At 44.6% G+C, this 21185-nt stretch overlaps 1 protein-coding gene across 5 annotated transcripts in view; it reads right to left on the bottom strand.

Annotated features, from left to right (window-relative positions):
- Positions 1-21185, bottom strand: part of LOC108160669 — a 56971-nt gene that overhangs the window by 9555 nt on the left and 26231 nt on the right. For all 5 annotated transcript variants that reach the window (XM_017294812.2, XM_033391554.1, XM_017294815.2 and 2 more), the window contains exons 3-6: positions 10042-10319; positions 9696-9839; positions 5362-5468; positions 3470-3643 (exon numbers count right to left, since the gene is read on the bottom strand). In XM_017294812.2, coding sequence (XP_017150301.1) covers positions 3470-3643; positions 5362-5468; positions 9696-9839; positions 10042-10319 — 703 coding nt within the window. The remainder of the gene's footprint in view (positions 1-3469; positions 3644-5361; positions 5469-9695; positions 9840-10041; positions 10320-21185) is intronic.

Raw genomic sequence — 21185 nt, 5'->3', positions numbered from 1 at the left:
CTGGCTTTTGTGTGGGTCCGTGTCAGTGATTGTACGAGTGTGGCAACTTTCTAATTGAAAGCTAACTTTGGCAATTATCCACTGAACTTTCATCAAACGCAGACCGATTCATAGAGAGAGCAGGCCGGCAGAGCCTGTGAATCGAAATCAAAAAGGCAGTTGCATCTGATTTCGAAAGTTGAACAAAAATTCCAATTTAATTGACAGTTTCATTGAGCCGTTGCTCTTTCTTTTGGGGTCTTTTCTTTCTGTGTGACCATCGCAGGAAAGTTGTGCAGGAAACTTTTGGCCAACTTTTGTATCTATATCTATGTATAGATAGATTTCTATTAGCTAGTCGTTCGTTTCAGTCAATTTAATCACTTTGTCAGCAAGTTTTCCTCCGCATTTCGGGCATTTCGAAGAGCTAATCCAACTTATTGATAATAAATGCGATGTCGGCCAGAAAGTTGATTACAAAGCGAGAGTATGGGAAATAATTCCTTGGGTTTTGGGGGAAAAACTTTTTTGGCCCAAACACATATCAACAAAAATACGACTATAAAAAAGAAAAAAGGAAAGCAATGGCAAGGAAAAAAAATAAAGCACTGACTGGTAATAATTTTGGCATATTAAAAAACTTTTTTACTCGATGACTTTTGCATTTGTTTGGCATCCATCCGCCATGTCCAAGTTCTGCCCGATTCTGCTGCCACAGCAGAAATGCTATATATATATATTTCGTATACTCGCATCTGCATGGGGCAGAGGAATTAGGAATGTTGTTGTGGGTTGTGTTTTTTGACAGCCGCCAAAGGGGCCGTGCAATAAAATGGAGTGATTTATAAAAGAGCTCCAGCATCAGGGGAAAAGTTCTTGCTGACTCGGCATCCAGCGATTGGGGAATGACTGTGGTTGGGGATGTCAGACGGACTGGATCTATGGGAGATTTAAGCAAAGGTTGAACTGGTTCTAGCGGGTTCTTTAGGCAAAGGTTAATAGAAAAGACTAATGTTTCGCATCTGTGTGGTACCACAACGTTGCCAACGACTTAACCAAAGGATAGACACTTTTTTGAGCATGGTTAGACCACAGAATGATGTGAGTGATAAAACTTGCTATATATTTGCCCTGAAATGAAGTAATCCCTCGTGGAACCAACATTTCTGCCAGCTTCAGTGCCAAAGCAAAACCTAATTTTAGTAACTTTCAATCAGGAGAAGCATCTGCAGCCCCAGCTCCAGCTCCAGCTCCCGATTAGCTCCTTCGAAAAGGGGATGTTTGTCTAATCCTTTCCTGCGTGCAAGAGTGTGGGCTGTAGGACCCCAAAGGCAACTTAGACTTGCAAATTAATACACACTTAAAGGGGATTTTGGCCCTACGCTTCCTGCCCCCAACCACCCACTACTTTGGCAGAGACCCAACTCAAAGTTGGCAACTTTGACGTGAGTCCGTGTCTCGTCCCTCGGTCGTGACGGAATGAAGGAGGGGGGAGTGGGGAGTCCTGGTCCTTGCATTGGACTTTTCAAAAGGTAAATATTCAAATTGAATCTATAAAAATAAATTGAATGTTGCTTATCTAATTCCGACTTGCTGTTGCTTGATGTGCACGTGGCATGGCATGTGGCAGCATCTGGATGGGATGGGTGCCTGCCTGCCACAGGAGGAATTGACAAGGACAGTCGACAGGGAAATACGCTGACTCCCGGCATTTGCACATCAAACAGGCTTTAAGATACTCCGGATACTTCTGTCGGGAGTCCGCAAAGTGTTAAAAGCCGAAGGATTTACCCTCCCCCCACATCATTAGGTCCCCCGCCGCCCCCTACACTTTGGCGGGGAACGGAAGCAGAACCTTTGACCCATGATGAGGCAAATATTTTGCGAAGGGTCATTTCCGTTAAGTAAATGTAAATTGTATGTGCGGCAACAGAAGGAGAGGCAGTCCAGTGGGAGATTTATGCCCCCTTGGCCGCTCCATTAAATATTTAAGTTTGGATTTAAGCAACTTTGCTGCAAGTGCCCCACCATATTAAAGGGCCACAACGGGATTGGCTTCCACCAAAGAAACATTTCTATATTATGATTTGAAATATAAGATATTTAAGCTTAATAAAAGTTAAATATCAAAGAGACATTTTGGAATGAATATAAAAAACCTATACAAAAACAAATAACGATGGAAAAAATAACACTATTGGGATGAAGGACGAAGCCTCTTTTGACCTTTTGACTGGTGACTGAGTGCTGAAGGGTTTAGTTTTTTACAAAAATCTGTGAAAAAATGTGTGTGCATCCGAAGCGGGCTGCATAAAGGGAGATCCAGGGATTTTACGGGGGCATAGAGGTGCTAAAATGTGAATTTTCAGATCTGTATTAGCCTCTTGATGAACACTATTCATGTTGAATGTTGAATGATTGGTTGAGTTCACAGTAAAAAAATGTATTGCTCCCTTAACGACTTTAAAATGTTTGCCATGGATGGACTAAAGGACCAAGGATTAAAGTTGATTTACACATACATTTTCACTCTCGCAAATCCACCTTTCAAAACCCATTCCCATGGCTTCCCTAAGCCACCTTGGATGTTCCTTACAAAAGTACGATTGAACCCATTTTATAGATAGATCCGTAATTATTCAATCATTTTGGGGGGAGCTCTGTACTTAAGCATTCACTCCGAATTCACTCAAATTCTATTCATATTCCTTTGTTGTTGCTGAAATCCTCAGAATGTCACAGATTGCGCGCTCCTTTCAGCCAATCTATAAGCTTTAAGCGAGAGACCTAAGCAATTGTTGTGGAGGACTCGTCTTTCTCGCAGACGCTTTCATCATTTTGGCATTAATAATACAAGGCAGCCATGACTGCTGCCGACTCAAAAGCTTTCTCCTTTCCCCTTTCCCCTTTCCCCCCTGTAAAAGTGATGGAAACCTCACTCAAAACGTAATCCTTTGGCCAATTTCCCAGAACGAAAACCAGACCCAAACGCAGATGCTGACACACACACACACAGATAGAGACACTCGGAGATACAGACACGGAAAATGCAAGCCGAGGACATGTCGCCAACGTTTTCCAGCAAATTGGTGCCAATTTTTGCGACGAGCGCTCTGTCAAATTGTCATTGTCAGGATGCCAAATGCATTACAGCAATGCCAGCAACATCTAGATGTTTGGGAAATGCCCGAGAATCGTGGATTGTGGATTGGGGATTGTGCAATCGGCGTGCCAAAATGACAAATTACAGGGCGTTAAATTTAACACTAATTCTGGTCCCACCAAAAAACGGATGAAAAAAGATAGATAGAGAAAAATGGAAATACATTTGCATAAAACAAACGTTTTTTAAAGCCTGAAAAAGGGCTAATGTTCTGCCATATATATTTTGCATCGTTTGAAAGAATGAATTGCAGAAATTATGAGAATCAAAGAGAATAGGACGAAAAATCAATGGTAGATGTGTCCCATTATTTGTCAATAAACTTACCTTTGACCATCCACAGCGAACTGTTCGTTTTGCAGATACAACTTGATGTAGGGCTGGCGGGTGTGCAGCTTATAGCGACAGTTCAGAGCGCGAGGATACAGGCCAGGATAGGCCGGTGATTGGACATAGCAAGTCTGCAGGCGACAGTCCCGATATTCGCGTTCACAATAGGATCTGCAAAGCACAGAAAATACAATAGAATTAGGAGGAATGTATAATTTAATTGCTTTCAAATTGATGGCATCCCCTGGCGCCCCCCCTGGCGAAAATGTTCGCCCAGTAGGCACCTACAATTATTCAAGGAATTTTCCGGCTCTACAGCCGGAGCCCTTCCCTCAAGTGTACCCATTCCGCCTACCGAGACAACGAAACCAGAAAATTGTGCTCACTGATTTGGAAATTTCTGTTCTGCCTTCTCACTTCTCCACTCAAAAAATTGACGCTTGTAAAATTGTTGTTAAATTGCAAAAAGAAAAATGTCTCTCTTTGGTGCGTATAATTTTCAATTTGTTTAAGTAAAACAAACGGAAAATCATTCAAGACGATGCCAGCGCAAATATGATTACCATTTTTATTCATTTTCTTCTCCCCCAAAAGCCCTTCTTCCTTCTCTCTCTCATTGTGGCTATTACTCTTTGTCTTTGGCAATTTGCTTTGGTTTTAGCTCCACGATTGGCTTCGGGTTTGGGGCTTGGCCCTGGTGTCGATGTGCGCGCGTGACCGCAAAATTAGCATAAAAATCATATTGGCCATGTGGGCGAAAAGGGACAAGGGGACAAAGGGACTGGGAATTGTAGAGTTTCCCCAGCCCCACAGGCTCAGGGGCCTCTATTGATAGGATCTTAAAGAGCTTACTCTTGATGGCATTTAAAGAGGATAAATATTACGAAATGGGTTGGTGTTGATCGAGGTTTCTTGGGGGGAGGTGTATCATTTCTGTGGTATCTGAAATATTTCCATTAAAAGAAAGCCATTCTTCTAGCATGGAACTTTATTTCCCAAGATGTACTTAAAAAACAACTTAGGAACTTCCTTTAATGACTTCCTCCTTAGTTGAATTGCATTTCGAATGGTTCAGTCTTCAAGTGTTTTCGGCTTCAAGAAAGCTCTTTATAACTCATGGAAAATTTCGTTAATTCTGCCTTTAGATTTCCCTGATTTTTCCCATCTCTTCGTCAGTTGTTCGCAATTCATTTGGAAAACGATTCTGCCTACTCCGAAACTTTCGGCACTCATCCTCGCATCTCAACCGCGTACCGCCCTCCGCCCTCCCCCTGCTTACATATGCACAAATATCGTCGGAATAAATCTTGCATATTCCCTCTGCACCTTCTGTCGGGCTTCATAGAGCCAAAAGCTCTGCTCAAAACTTGCAACTTATTTTATTAAGATAAAAGTTAGACTGCCAGAACGAAAAACGGAAAAAACGAATCAAAAAAAAAAGAGAATCAAATAAAATTTAATGTCTGCAAAGTTTTATTTTTGTCAGCGTTTCGTGGCAGCAGCTTTGGGCCATGGCTTCAATTGCCGACTTTTTCAGCCATCTTTCGAGAGGCACTGTGCGCCTCTTCCTCTCGCGCATTACATGTTTGTCGCAGTGCAGAAGGAGCCGAAGGAGCATCAAGGATATGCCCCCCCCACGACCCTGTAATTCATTTTAATACGACCTTCTGTTGCCACTGAATCCACTCCTTGTTTCTTTTGCATATGATTATGATACGATAAAATATCGACAAGGCAAGGACATTGTTTGTCTTTCCGACTTTCATCCATTCTGTAGAATTTTTGCCCCCCCAAATCAAATTGAATTAACGCCTGAATTGGCCTGCAAAAATACCCTCAGGGGCAAAAGCCCCTCCTCAGGAGTTCCTTTCTGTTGGCCATTTACTCACCCTTGAACCACTTCGCCGCGACGGTTTGGATATAGCTCCGGATGCTGGCCATATCGCAAATAGACTTCGGTTTGCTGCTCCGCGCGTGAATCGAATGTGAAGTAGGTCTGGAAAAGCAGAGAGAAAGGATTCAAAGTGTGTGGACAATCGAAGCAAATCACGTATACGCACGGGGGACGGGGCATGGTGCAGCCTGGCTCGTGTCTCTCATCTGCTAAGCTGCAAGCCATTAGTAGCCATGCCTCACCATGCCCTCCCATACGTTCACCATTGTTGTTGATGAATTTTGTCAATTTTCCCATTGCTTGCCTCGGGCAGACCATTCCCCTCCTGTATTGCTTGCTTCGTGGCGACAATTGCGTGTTTCGCTGGAGAAACCAAAGGGCATGCAACCTCTAGCGCGGTAACAGTCGCCACCTGCAGTAGCCTCCACCTGCAACCGCCGTCAGCGCGTCACGGCCTGCCCCCTTGCCTCGTCTGTATGCCACATGGAAATGTGCAATGTCATTCGCCCTGCCATACACACACAACGAAGAAGTCATTGAGTTTTTCTCCCTCTGACACCCCACTTCCGCTGGCCTCCTTGCCTTCGTGCCATCCTGTTTGCCTGTTTGCCTGTTTCCCTGTTGTTCCCCACCCAACGCCTGGCGGCCTCATCAGCACTAATGACGTGCTGCTGCAGTGACGCAGGCCCTGCACGCCCTCGCTTGCCCCGGGAAACCCAGTTGCAAATGGCCCACGAAATGAAGTCAGTAATGGTACAGCGGGGCAGACCACGTCAAAGGGAAAAAGCAAAGATAGCGCAAAAATATACAGATGAAAAGATCGTACATAGGTCATGGAGAAAATAACAAAAGTTGTTATTGGTCTAAACAATATACGAAGGTTTTTTTTTGCAGATCTCCATACTTTTACCGATAGCTATCGCATTGTATATTGCAGAATTCTGAACCCTGTTTTGCACATTCTATAATGTACCCGTTGATTCGATTGATTCTGGTAAATTGCCTCTAATCGTATAATTGCCAATAACCAAGGGCAGGGGAGGCCACAACCGGTACACGCCTCGGGCCATCCCTGAAAACATTCATTTCAATTATCCGATCGAAGTCAAAATTATCGAATAGACAGCCACAAAAGAGATTTCCACATCCTCCCCACAAGAGTCAGCTTCATCATGATGCCCCTGCACACGGGCCCTGCCACAGCCACATAAGCCCGATGGGGTATTTTTCCAGCGGGTCTCTCATGGCGGGACGGAGGAGCGTGATGCTGCGGCAGAAACACGGAGGAGCGTAATGCACATGTCAATATTAAATGCGTTACCGGCGTCAATGACGTTAGCGCCACTTAACGACGTGAACAATGGCAGACGCAGGCCCGTTTCGTTTCATCCAGATGCTACACACGTGGATATGCTACCCATCCCCATCCCCAATCCCCATCCCCATCCCCATCACAATTCCGTTCAATCCGTCCCCATCATTCCGTTTCCCATCCCTGTAGTCTGCTCTCGTTATGAGAGGAATTTAAATGCATTGAATACGAGTATTCCATCGATGGAGCCCGCAGCCTGGACCCCTGATCCCTTATGCGATGGTATGACGATGATGATGATGCTGATGCAGCAGTGGCAGGTTGGATATCTGTCTGGTCACTCCCGGCCTCCCGTTAATATCCTGACAAATTTGTGTTCGAATAAATTAAAATTTCAAATGGATTTGTTGCCGCCATGACTCTTGGTCTTCGCTGTCGCTGTTGTCGCTTTTGCAATTTTATGAAATTATTTTTGATTTATTTCTCATTGAATTTATGCAAATATAAATGCGTAAACGAAATTGTTTTTGTAACGCAGCGGGAGATACCCTTTAAGGGAGGCTAAGGCAGAACTTTTATTAAAACTGTAAACATATATTCGTGACTTTTGTGGAGTGTTAACCTAAAGCTTTGATAACCTCTCAGAAAATATCCTTTGAAAGGTATCTGCTTAATCGACCCCAAAAGGGTATTTATTGCTTCGCGAAGTCTGACTTTTCTTTCTGCTTTTTAATTTTTCTGGCATCCCTTAGTCCTGTTCTGTCCTGTTCTGTCCCGTCCTGTGTCTCATTAAATCGTGTTATTACATTGCCAGAGCTGTCGCTTATTTTTATTTATTACCAAATGAAAAGGCATCCCCGCTGGAGCCAGCGTCTGGCGAGAGACGCACTCGCGCCAACTAAGTGGCAAAAAAGTTCCCGTCTGTGTGGTGGAAGGGGGGGGCACCGGTAGGGATTCCGGTCGGGTTGGATCTTGGTGCGGGTCCGGGCTGGGCGCAAATCTGCGTGGCAAAAACAAAGCGCACCATCCGCACAACTTTTCGCTGGAAGTTCCAGGCGAGCTTGGAGAGTTTTCATAAATATTTATGACTCCATTAAGGTGTGCATAAGACACACTCTGGAGGGTGTCCTGCCACAGGAGTCTCTACTGTGCACGGCACTGGAGCAGTCATTCATGGCTTTAGTCGGTTTGTTTGTGTTTGCGCATCCCTGCAACTTGTTGTAAGCTCGGGCATAAAGCCAATCGACTGCATTGACTACGCAGAAAGAGCACGGCGTGGGGCTGGTGGCAGGGGCCAGGGGCCAGGGGACAGGATAAGGAAGGAAGAGCTTTGGATGGGAAGGAATGAAAGAAGTAAAGCTTGAATGGAGTTATGGATATAGACGGATGTGATTTTGAAGGTTGAATCATTATGGATGGGAAAATTGGTTTTTCATGCGGCTGAGATGTGGGAAAATCCCATTGAAAAAGTGCTATAGAAAGTGGGAAAATTGACAGAAGGTGCTTTGTGTGTGTACAAGATTTTGTATTCGGCAGGAAGCAAATATTAGAGGAATGTATTTGACACGATTATTAGGTCAGGCTTTAGAAATACGAAAGAAAGAGTATAGGGTATTCATATCTCCTATACCCTAAGGATTCTCAATTACTAGAATAACATTACGATTTTTATAGGTAATCCCCATTCCCATCCCGTAATCCCATACCACTTTCTTGCCTCCGTCTGTTGCCATTCATTTTTCAGATGTGATTTATAGCCACAAAAAAATCTCCATTTTAAATATTGAAATTCTTTATGTGACATAAAGAACTTATCTTTCATTTTATAAATGCAAATACCGCATCAAAAACACAGCAGCAAAGCAGTTGACAAAAAAGCAAAAAAAAAAAAAATGGTGAGGAAAATCCGAGGGAAAACAGCAGCGAAAAGCAGGGAGCAGGAATAGGGGAGCAAAGCTAAATGGAATTCAAGTTTTGAACTGAGAATTCACATAGATACTGAGATATATGTATGCTTATGTATGTGTGTGTGTGTGTGTGTGTGTGTGTGGTGACTGCAAGGAGAATGACGGCGCCAGCCAACCATCCAGCCAAAAAGGATGCAGGAGACAGGACGAGCAGACAGACGGGGGCCAGACAACAGCCAAGGGATCCAGGGATCCACCCACGCCATAGACATTCTGCTACTGAATAATGCATCCACCAAAAGAGAAAAAAATATAAAGAAAAATATACAAAAATATATATAAAAGTGTGCGTGTGTTACTCTCTCTCTCTCTCTGTGTGACTCTCATTCTTTCTCCCTTTCTCTAAGTGCGAAAGTGAGTTGCATAGATGCAACCGAGCAGATAGAGCAACATGGGTCACGACGTAGCAACAGCCAAAGGAGAGCCAACAGGCAGGAAAACAAGTAAGGATATGCCAGCTGCGGAAGGCGGACCGTGGATACCCTCACCGAGCAATAGATCCTGTGGCAGCTATCGTACAGGTACGATTTTCGATGACTTTTGTTGAAAATTGTGTGCTCTTCCCGATTTTGCCAGTTCCAACTGGGAATATCTTCAAATTTAATATGAAATCTGGTTAAATACCCTCTGAAAGTGTATTAAAAGAATGGAAATTCCGAGTGGAGAGAGGGCGAAGAGATGAGATTCCACAGGAAAGACCGATGAGAGTGGAGTGGCAGGACAGATGAGAGTCGAAGGGAAGCACAGATGAGAACGAGGTGTAGAGGTTGAAGTGCAAAGAGTAAAGAGTGAAGAAAGGCAGCCAGGACTTGTAATATTTTCCCTAAATTATGTGATAAATATAAATATGCAGACATTTATATACACCTATACATATATATTGTGCTTCAGAAAGGAGGAGCTGCAGAGACTTTTGTTTATTAGTGCAAGTGGCAGGACTTGGCAACGGGGCCAGAGGGACATCTCCAGGACGAGACTTCTCTGTTTCTTTTGTGGTAATTGGAATTCTCCCAGGAAGAGCTTCCCTCAAAGAGAGACGCTGGGGCTCACCTGATCCGTAAAGTTGTCCGTGTGGAAAAGCACTTTCACATAGCTCGTCTCGCTGATGAATGTCTGGGGCTGCTCGGCCTCGCCGCAGAACATGCCCGGCTCCCGGCGATTGGAGACATCCGTCTTGGCATTGCCGTCAACAATCTGCAGCGACACGAAGCACAAGAGAACTCAATTCAGTTGGGGATAACCATAACCCCCATATGTCATCGTTTAGCCAAGGGCATAAATTAGGACGGATTGCCGGATTGTCCGGATTGCCACGATTGTCCGGATTGTCCGGATTGCCACGATTGCCAGTGGGGCATGATAAATCAAATGTTGGCTGAACGGTGGCCACACCCACCTGTAAATATCCGCCCTCGCAGTGGGTCGCATTCAGCAGTTGACCCACTTTGAACTTCTTGAACCGCAGACGCAGCACAAAGTCGCGCGGCGCCCCCTTGAGGGTGCGGAAGCGATACCAGCAGGTCAGCGGTCGACCCACATTCTGATTGCTGACCTCCGGCGAGCTGATGTCCTCGAAGATGTCCACCGTCTTGTTGCAGTGATCCTTGGATATGTCCGACCCGCCACCAGCGCCGCCGCCGCCGCCGCCGCCACCACCGCCACTGCCACTGCCACCTATTAAAGACACAAAGAAAGAAAGGAATTGCGGTTAGTGGGCTTTGAATTGCCGATGGAATAGTTAAAGAAACTTGTTAACAAAAGGACCGAGAAGTAAATGGCAAAGTTCTGTGGCAAAAAAGTGATTTGCATTCACAAGAAGCGCTCCTAGAGTCTACAAATCAATTTCTCACGAACCGAGTCACGATTTTATATGTATCTTATGACTCACAGGAGAGTCTATTCCAACTTGGCTTGTGAATCTTCCGAGGTTCTTTCGTCCAACACGTAGCCTAGGATCTGCAGAGGACACTTTTATGTGGTTACCTTCTCTAATCTCTGGCTTGAGTCCTCCTCCACTCGGGGCTTATTAATCACGAGGTTGTGCTCACGAGGCTCCCTGTCCCGTCTCACCTCTATTATAATCCAGCGGGAGAATAAAAAGAAAACTCCTGCGGCCGTTTCTATTCATTGTGCTTAATTTATACAGCGAAATGCATAAATGACAAAAGGACATTGTGCTGAATTTGTAATTCAAGTCTGGCTGTTGACAGAGGGGCCCCCCCTGCCTCGCAGAGTCCTGCCTCATGCAAAAGACGCAGACGTCGTTGTCCCTGACTCTGACAAAGACCAAAAAAGAGAAGGTCCTGCCTCGACAGGACCGGCCCCTCCCCAGCGCCCACTTTAGCAGTCAACGCGCGTAAAATTTTGAGCACGCAGCGGCGTCGAGTAGAGGGGAGTTCCCAGAGTGCGGGAGAGTGCGGGAGAGTGCGGGTGGGAGAAAACTGAGGAGAGTCGACTGTTTGTGTGGTTGCCTTATAAATTACCCCAAAGGCGAGTGCAAGTCCTTGCAGGCTCCTTCGTTTTTTCATTTTTATTTTTGCCTATAATGCAAAAATATTCTTGAGAGCTCAACTTTTTAATCAGAAAAGAGAAGTTCTTGCGGCTCGTGGGCTGGGGCTGGGGCGGGGGCGGGTGCTGGCGCAGTGGGTTGAGTAAACAAAGAGGGGTTACGTGACCAACATTTTTTCACATTTAAAAAGTCTTTGATTGTTTTTCTTGCTTTATTTTTTATTTACACAACTTTCATTTGTTTTTGGCTCTGTATTTGTTTAGTGGTTTTTTGTGGAAAGTTGAAGCCAAATTATGAGTGACAAATTGTGTGCCTTTGCTCTCCAGGAAGTGTACAGTTGTGCTGAGTACAGTTCCGCTTGAACAGAAAGTGTTGCCTACTTTTAAGCGCCGGGAAGTTCTGCCTTCGTTCGATGCTCCCCACCTCATTAGAGCTGATTCTGATGCTGCTTTGCATAATTTTAATCAAAAGCAGGGATATCCCCCATCAAGGATATCGCCATCTCGCGCCACTAATTGAATCCACAACTTAATTAAAGCAAGCGAAGCTTTTCCCTCTCGCATCTGGGCGATGGAAAAAAAAAACAGAAACCAGCTCGCAGCGACATCAAAAAGGATTTAATTAAATGAAATATTATACGTTTTCATTAAGCTTAAAGAGGGATGCGACCGCAAGCTAAGCATGACACGGATACTGCTTCAAAGGGACTCCGTGAGCAAATCGATCCACACCCGAGAACGCACATCAGAGCGAGTATTTTGACAGAACGCAATCAGCTTAGCTGCAGGCAGCCGCCCCCACCGAAAGCAATTCGAGCCCCGCCACCCATTCGGAACCACTAAAACCACCAGCCAATATGGCCACCGCGCAGCATGTGCTCTGGAGCTGAACAAGGAAGACGTCCCCCATTCCCCATTCCACTTCGTCTTGGGAGGTGGTGGCCACTGCTTCTTAAGCTCAAATCGCGCAGGATTATGGGAGGAGTTAGGTGGTTGGGAAATCGCCGAAGGCGACAGGCGAAAAGGCGTATAATAAATCTGTTTAATTTATCAGCGTTCTATTATGTAATACATTCTATAGAGACGGCCATCCTTGCCTCCTGCTACTCGTCTTTTATTCCTCAATCTGTTCTAGCTGCCTGTCGAAGATAAAAAGGGAAGTTTAGGCCTCAGCTTTCGGTAATTAGTGTTGGCCAGGGAAAGCCTTCGAAGAAAAACAAGGAGAAGCAGAAGGCAGGGCCGGCAGGCTTCATATTACTCCATCCATTGCTTAACCTCCGATGAAATATGCTCTTACGAATTTACTAAAAAACCAGAAAGCACTTTCCCCGAAAAAACTCCGATAAAGTATGTTTTGCAGCTTTAACTAACACTCTCACCAAGAAAAGGTTAAGAACCATCACTCAGCCTGTGGCTTTTGGTCTACATCGACAGGACATCAGGACTCAGACCCTTGATTTAAACACTCGGGCAAGCAGCAGACGAAAGGTCCAACTGGTGGCACTCACTTGTTAAGCCGGCTTCGGCTTCAGCTTCAGCTCCGCCTCCTGGTGGTGGTGCTGCTGCTGCTGCTGCTGGTACTCCTTGAGTCCTTAATCTTCGTCCTGTAAAGTTCACACAACTATTGTCACATGCGATACACCCACTCAATGGGGCTACAAGCCTGCAGTCGAGGACAGCAGCAACAACAACAGAAAAGAACAATCTATAGTGGCCCGAGTCCTAGACAGAGCGCCGACATCCTCCTGCTCCGAATCGATTAGATGCGCTTTGCTGCCTTCGCTGCCTTTGCTGCCTGTGCGACTAACCTGTGAAGGACCCGGAAGAGCTGGTGGAGGACCCAAAGTCAAGCTGGAAAAATGGTGAAAGTCGCTGGGCCTTTGCATATATGTATATGCTCCGATTCAGAGGGGACTCTGCCCACATGTTGATATATTGTCAGCAGACGCACATCGCATTTGTCTCGGCTTTCGTTCTCTCTTTGTGGCCTTCCCCGCTCAGTGGCTGCTTCATCTGACGCTGGTACATCCCTTTTTTGATAAAGGTTGACAAGCGTATGCCCCCATATCCCCATATCCCCATCCTTCAACCACCTACTCCTGCCACTCCTCCTACTGTGTGTTGTCAACAGCCATTGAGGGCCCTGCCGGGGCCGACATGAAAATCGATTATGAAAATCGTTTGTTCAACATTTTTCATGCATACACGCACCAGAGCCAGAGCAGTGGAGAGCAGAGGAGGGGACCCATAGATAGGGCAGATCGAGAGCTTTCCATGGCTGCTGCCTTGTAGATTGCTTCCTCTTTGTATTTGCATAAATATTTTAATAGAATTTTCCTCGCCAAAGCTGCTTGAACTATTTTTCAGCTGGGTTCGATGCAGGATCCCTCTATAAGGATTGATGTTTAATGTGGAACCCCACTCGAAGAGGGTTCGGTTCGTCGTAAAGGGAATGAAATGAAATTGACTTATTCAAATAAGTGATTTACCACTTGACGACGAGCCCCAGAAAGCTCGTAAAATACAACAACAGAATTTGCATAAAATTTGAAAGGGAAGTCCCCCAAAAGAAAAATGAAGGAAAAGGGAAGTGAAACTTTCATTTGCCCATCAAAACATGGAATTGGTTGAGCAGGGTCTGACTACTCCAGCGTCGGTTCGATTCGATAAAATAGAGATGGAAATCTGTTGACATATTAAATTAATACGGATCCATGGAGTGTGCGATGAACTGGCTTTGAATAATACATATGGAAAAGTATTGAACTATAACCGAATGACCTCCAAAAGGTCTACTACTTACGTTCTATCTTTTGGGTATATCTCTTTCAGTACAGACTTAAAAATACATCAATCAAAGAATGCTGAAACCATTCAAGGCCAATTCTCAATTATTCTTCAACAACAGCTTTCATTCGGATAAATCTTAAAGATACTTCTCTTTCAAGCTGAATGCCTTGATGGCTTTTTGTGTGCCTTGTCCACTTCAAGGACATTCAGATTATCCATCAACACTTGCAGCCTCCGCTCTCCTCATCCGAATCCCCCCACATTCAAATGAATATAAATGACCTGACGCTTTAAATACTAATAGCCAGCAAATTCTTTCTTATCAGAGCAAAAACATTTCTCAACATTTTTCCAGTCACTTTTTATCTTATTCCTTTTTTTTTGTGTGCGGAGGGGGACCCGACCAAAAACTTTTAACAAGACAATTTGTTAGAAAGGAAAATCCAGAAGATGGGGACCCCCTCCTCCCAATGGACTCGCACTCGGTCGCCTGTCGTTGATAGATTAACTGTAACGGTGATGGATCATTTACTTAAATTATTAAAATTGCCTACTCAAATTTCACACACAAATGGAAAGGAAACCCCCATACCCCACCGTACAAAAAACACCCAAAAGCAAACCCAGTGAATGATTCACTGACAGACTGATTGAATGCCGAATGAGGAGGAGGAGTCGATGATACAGAGAAGTGGAGCAAATCTGTCAGAGGGAAAGGAAAACAAAACTCAAACGATAACTAAAATAAAACATAGACCCAACAGAGCCGCCTCCTGGTATACTCTCTCCTTAGATGGTTGGGAATATCTACTATGAAGTCGGAATAGTCTGGGAATTAAAGGAAAACAAATACATGAGAGAGTATCCAACTTCAGTTCTCCCCTTGGACAGCCCTTACCACAGTTGGGCAACCTTTACCAATCCATGGAGGATCCATGGAGTATAATATTGGAACACTTTCCATTTGTCTCCAATTTGTTCCTAGTGTATTCGCTTTCTCATGGTCATTGCCTGAGTTTTTTCTACCGTTCGCTCCTTCCTGTTTCGTGATAATTTTATCAACATGAAGATCCATTAAAAAGTTTTCTCGTTCGCATTGCCTGATATATTTTCTCCTCTGGCAAAGGCCTGTGTATCGGCATTACTCTGTGCCCCAACTCCCTGACCTTTCCTGCCTCTCCTTCGGGTGTCCTTTGCTCAAAGTCTTGCCTGCTTCCAGGGTCACTTTGTGCTTCGATGCGTAAGAGTTTCCCTCTCTCTCTCTCTCGTTTATAGATTTTTTTTTTGGCCAGACCCTAGGGCCATATTTGTGCGGCGACCGGCGACCTTTTACACTTTTTATGCTGATTCTTGCGGATTTCTTCAGTTTCGTTTTTTTTTTTTTGGCAGGAAATTTTATGATTTTGGTATTTTTTCTGGCTCTGTTTTTGGTGGGTGACAACTAGAGGGCAAAATCTCCGATTCTGTCTGTGACTTGGGGATTTTTTTTCGGTCCTGCATTAGTTAAATGAAGGCAGTGTCTATGCCATCTGCATGCCTAAGGGGTACGTGTTCCGGTTCCTGGTTCTCTGTCCCGCTGAAGGGTTCAGTTTTGTAGTATCTAAATATTGATTCGATGTCGGTATTCGGGGGGTAGCCTCATCAGCATGAGCGGCAAGAAAGGACCCCCTACCTGAGGCGAATTTTTACGAATTTGTTCATTGCATATCGAATATGCCAAGAGCAGAGCGCCGCCCTTCATGTCCAGCTTGTCGGTACAGCGACGAAATGAGAAGGGTTTCAGCAGTACAGTGTCGAAAAGGACAAGGTTCAGTTGAGAGTTTTCAGAGAGTTCAGGCTTGACAAGTTCATCAGAAGTTCATTTGCTGCTAGTGGAGGCCAAATAGCCACGAATCAGAGTTTAAACAACGAAGAAAACAGTATGAATGAAGTGTAAGAGTGTGAATATTTATCTTGGGGCACCTGTAAACTTCCACCCAGTTTCAAGAAACGTTTACTCCCAAAAAAAACATGATACAAGCTCCTTAAATCTGTAATTCATACAAGTACTGATAGCGAATGCCTCCTTTGTTATGAGACTACCACCAATTCCCTAATCTGCGCACCCAAATCCCTCTGTAAACATTAAAGCCTTTTCTTCACAATCCTTCACCCCACTCAGGCGTCTTCTGCCCGGACCCATTGCCAGTGATTAATGACAAGGTATCTGGGAAATTTTGTTATCCCATCAATTTTGGGGGCCAACAGAAAGTACGAGTTAGACACAATTTTCAATAAGCAGAAGCCAGCAGGAGCCGGGAGCAAAAACCGCATCTTGCTGCTGGCAGTCGTATACCCTAATCCCTCCAATCAATCTGTTGACCTTCAACCCACAATGGCTTATAGCTCGCCCACTCTCCTCGGGGTAGAGAGAGAGAGAGATGTTGGTCAGGCACGAAACCGTTTTCCCATTTGGCATCAATTAAAGCGTTTCAAATGAATTTATATACACATCCATAAATTAAACGAGTCCTTGGCTCGTGTCCCTGTCCGTGCTGCCATTACTGCTCCTATTTATGCTCCTGATCCTGCTCTTATTGCTGCCCCATCACATCTCTTCATTCATTTCATTTAAGTTAATTAGATTCAATAATTTTGAGGCCTAAAGCATAGAGATGCTAGCCCCAGCCTCAGTCCCGGACCTAAGCCGAAATGGTTGCTGCGTGCCCAAAATTTCTAAATAGCCAACATAAATTGAGATTTATATGGCCGCTTAGGTGGCCATCATGACTTGCCCAATGATTTTGGTCCTTTGCTCTTCCATTCGCCTCGTACTCTGTAATTCTCGTGCAGGTCCTGTTCCAGACGCAATTGAAATATACCAATTTCGTTGATTTTTATGAGTGTGTGCATTAAAAAAGTAAATTCAACGTGCCCATAAAGAGAGATGGAATTGTCAAACGGTCTGTACATGTACCCTGTATATTGTCAGTGATGAGGGGTGTATATGATTAGGGAATTTCCGAAGAAAAACATGCCGAATTCAATTTGAAATCCATTCTTATGCTAGATTGTAGACACGTTCTTTCAAGGCTTTTCTTTTAGTACAGAAGTTAAGGAAGTCTTATCTCAAAGGGACTCATAAGGGAATTAAAATATAGGATATAACTATGAGCTATAGAACATTCTTCTAAGTTGTCTCAGTATCCCACCATGCGGTACCTATTCTGAAGTATTTATTTGAAAGATAATTAATCGCCAAGTCTGCCCTCTGAAAATCTATCAGATTACCTGCCATAGCTGCTACCCTATTTCCTTCGGTTGCCCAATTGGATTTTCCAGAACGGAAATCAAAAAAAGTTGATGGGCAAAGCGGAAAAAGCGAAATACGCGTACGAATTGGCTCGTATATTAAACGCTGCGGAAATTGTTTCATCAATTTGTTAATAAAACGCACGCACACACAGAAAAAAAGAGTGAAAGAGAGGCAGAAAAAAAGCCAAATGGGGGACAGAGAAAGAGACAGAGCGAAATGGGGGCCAGAGAAAGAGACAGAGCCAAAGGAGGGCCAGGCCAGAGCTAAAGTGGGAGCGTGACGGGGACAGAGACAAACGTTTGACTTAATAAAATAAATTGTATAAATTGAAGTCTGTCATTTTGAGATTCCCAGGCGTAACATCATAGTCCCCCCTGTTCCCCTGTCCCCCCATTAAACGTCGCACACACTCGTAAAACATAACAAATTGCATGAAATTTACTTTTGGGAGTGAGTGTCTGTGTGTGTGTGTGTGTGTGTGCCCGTGGGAGCCCCCCGAAAAATTGTCATGCATGGCGTGCATGACTCCCCCTGAAAGGGCAACACATTTTGTAGGCCTCGAGTCCGAATGGCAGCAGACAATCAAGACAGTGGCACTCACACTCAACGCGACATACTTCTGTCTATTTTTGTCTGGTGGTGGCACATGCTGCACGAGTGTTCTGGCCACAATTCACAGACGAAACCAAGCAGCAAAACTTGGCCCAGGATCACCCTAGGACCCCAGGAACATGGTGCAGACAGCTTGCGATGGCAGGGAGTCCTTCTGGATTGAGATGTCTTCCAGACGAGTGAAAGTGGAGTGGATTAGCGGGAATGTTGAGGCGAATATTTACAGGAAACGATTAAGAGGTCTAAAACTTAGGTCCATACACAGGTCTTAAGGAATGTTTCAAGCTCCCAAACTATGGATAATCTCAAGGGGAATTATAAGAGCTTGGTGAAATCAATTTATTGATATTTAAAGGTAGCAGAACGAATGAATTTGTAAGGGAATCTCAAGGAAAAATGTTACAAAAAATAAGTGATGGCTGGAGAAAGACTCCAACTGAGATTATTTAACATTCCTGACTTGGTTGACTACTTTAATCTTAAATATAAAATATTTGTGGCCATCAATCCAAGCGATAAACTGCCGATTAATTGGCACCGATAACAATGATTCATTGAGATGAATGCATCTAATTTTCTCGCAAGTTTAACTCATTTATAAGGCAGCTCTCACTCTGGCAACAGGGAACTTCACAGGCATTGCCGTAGCTCGGATAGATGGACTATTTTTACGGCTATCTTTTGTGTTTTCTCAGAGATAATAAAACTTATAGCCGACAATTTAAGACTGGTGGAAAAACAAGAGAAGAGCCAAGGCTCTGGCTCTGGCTCAGGCACAGGCACAGGCACCACTGAATCGGACTCGACAGACTCACGTGCAGATAAAAATAATGGCAGAAAAATGACAAAGCCAGGGAAAAGGCAGACACAAATAGATGGGGGGGATGTGGCAGGGATGGGAAGCACTCGTACAATGGAGGAGTAGAACAAATACCGGGAATGACACGAGCTTGCAATTTAATACGCAGATAAACACAAACAAAGAAAGAAGGAGCACTAGGTCGCTGTCGCTGGATGATGAAGTTGGCTGTGGCACGCACATGACTAAATTTGCTCACGAACTAGGTGGAACCATACCACATTAGCCACCTCCCCGCCTCATCGCTATAGATCAAGCGATATCGGTTGAATGACACGACATGTAGAAGAGAGCCTCATCATCATCATCATCATCATCATCATCTGCCTCCTCCACATGGCTGTCGCTGTCGTGTTTTGTCGCGCTTGTTGTTGATTACGTTGATGATGCATGTTGTAATGTTGTTTAGGCTGATGTTTCGGTGTATAATACCTCTCCAAAACCATCTCCTCCACTCCACGCCACTCCACTCGTGAGGGGAATGCTCCACAAAGCGGAGCGAATGCAATTTGTAGCAATTGTAAAATGTACAGCCCAGCCCCCCAGTGTCTGTCATCTTTGATGTGTTTGACATGCTCTCATGGGGCGGAAGAGCCCTCCACCGCTGTGGGTGTATGTGTGTGTGTGGATGTGTGCGCCGTGTATGGCGTGTGGCCTGAGTAAGTGCTATAGTTAGGCCTGGCATTTGAAACGTTATTAATATTTATATAGCACTCCTTGCTGCCAGACGACTGCCGCACCAGCAGCCACAGCCGATTAATGTGTAGCGTTTAATTTGCGGACGAGACAATGGGGCGTATGAGCAACGTTGATTGGGTTTTGCCTCGATGCTTTGGGTACAATGGTCCGAGTCAAGATTTTGCGGGAGATATGGTGTGAATTTGAATGCTCCTATTAAATTCTGTTCATTTGGGAAGTGCTTTAGGATTGCATTTACTTGCTCTGTCCTTCGTTTCAGTTTCATTAAACACTCTAATTATTTGCATCAATACCATCAATCAGGAAGCAAGGCCATCAATTACTTGAATCACATTTCATATTCATAGTTCGAGAAACCAATCCACCCGAACACACCCCACCAATTAGGGGTGGTTTTCTCCACTTTGTAATTACGAATATTTCGAAAGACCATACGTGGCAAAGAAATATTCACGAAAATTAAATTAAAAAACTTATTTCAAGTGCTTCTCCGGGTGTGTGTGTGTGTGCGCAGGAGTCTCCGCGAAATAAACAAGTTAAAAGTCTAACCATATTTTGGTTTTTCTTTATTTCTTGTTTAACGAGAAAACAGAAGCCTCAGAAATTGAAGCGGCAACCGCATCATATGTGTACAGCCCTCTATCTCCATGGCGTTGTCTACAGTTTATGGAAGTTTTTTCCATATTTTTGTGTACTTTTTTTTTTGTGAGTAGCTTCCTCAATTGCGGCTTTGGCTTTGGGGAACAGAGTGAAGATACAGCAGCCAAGCTCGGATGGTGCTCCGCATCCCCGAAAGTACCCCTCGAGGAGTAGGCAAAGTTTTGCCTTTACACTCAATTACAATGCACAAAGTTTGACAGGAAATTACTGTATGGCAAAGTTGTGAGTGTTTTCGTAAAGCTTTTTCCAGTACCACTTGGCCCCCAGTCGACCACCAAAAGGGCCTTAACCAGATGATATACAGCTATCAGCCGCTCTCCATGAGACAATGGAGGGTTTCAAGTAATTGAATTTGTCAAAGGGGCATAGCAGTCAACTCCACCACCCACCCCCTACAAAGATTATTATTTCAGCATATTTTCTGCTATATTCCAGACCAACTTGTCCACACGGGATTCCATAAATCATTGCGATCCGTACGTACAAATAAATCAAAACAAAGGTGGTACGAGTATGCTGCTCTTCTCTGCTCTGTATAATCACATAAGCAAATAAGTCGCCTGCATTACGACTAAAAGACACCCTTTAAAGGGGAACTTGTAGACACATATAAGTGTTAGAAATTCTGCTTTAATTGGTTGCAAAAATATGGCCATAATGAAGAGTAATCTGCTACTGACCTAGTTTTTTGCCACAAAGATTCGTGCGGCCAAAAGTGTGATGCCAATGTAGCAGACTTTGGAAATATTCTCGCCGTAGTGTCGGCGAATGTTCCGCTTTATAAAGTCCACCCCATCGATGGCCGCCAAGTTCAGAAGAGCTAGTAGCATATAGACGCTTCTACGCTCGGTCTGGGCCCGCACGGTGAGCGAGTAGATGTTGCAGAAACCAATCACAGTGCGCCAGAACACCACGTGGGGCATCTTGGCCGAGAGAAATCCGATGGCCCCCAGGGAGAGACCGAAGGCAAGGGCTCTGCGGATGCCCGTCGAAGAATTGTACAGCTCTGTGTTGATCAGCGTCACCTGGCCGATTTCCATGAGGGTACGCGTGAGCCACATGTGGGGGCAGTGGTAGTTCCCGGCCTTGCGCAGCGAAACGATCAGCCCCAGGGTCC

The sequence above is a fragment of the Drosophila miranda genome, chromosome 3 (assembly GCF_003369915.1).
Source record: "Drosophila miranda strain MSH22 chromosome 3, D.miranda_PacBio2.1, whole genome shotgun sequence".
Lineage (NCBI taxonomy): Eukaryota > Metazoa > Arthropoda > Insecta > Diptera > Drosophilidae > Drosophila > Drosophila miranda.
Note: the sequence above shows the minus strand (reverse complement) of the source record. Positions and strands in the feature narration are given on the sequence as shown.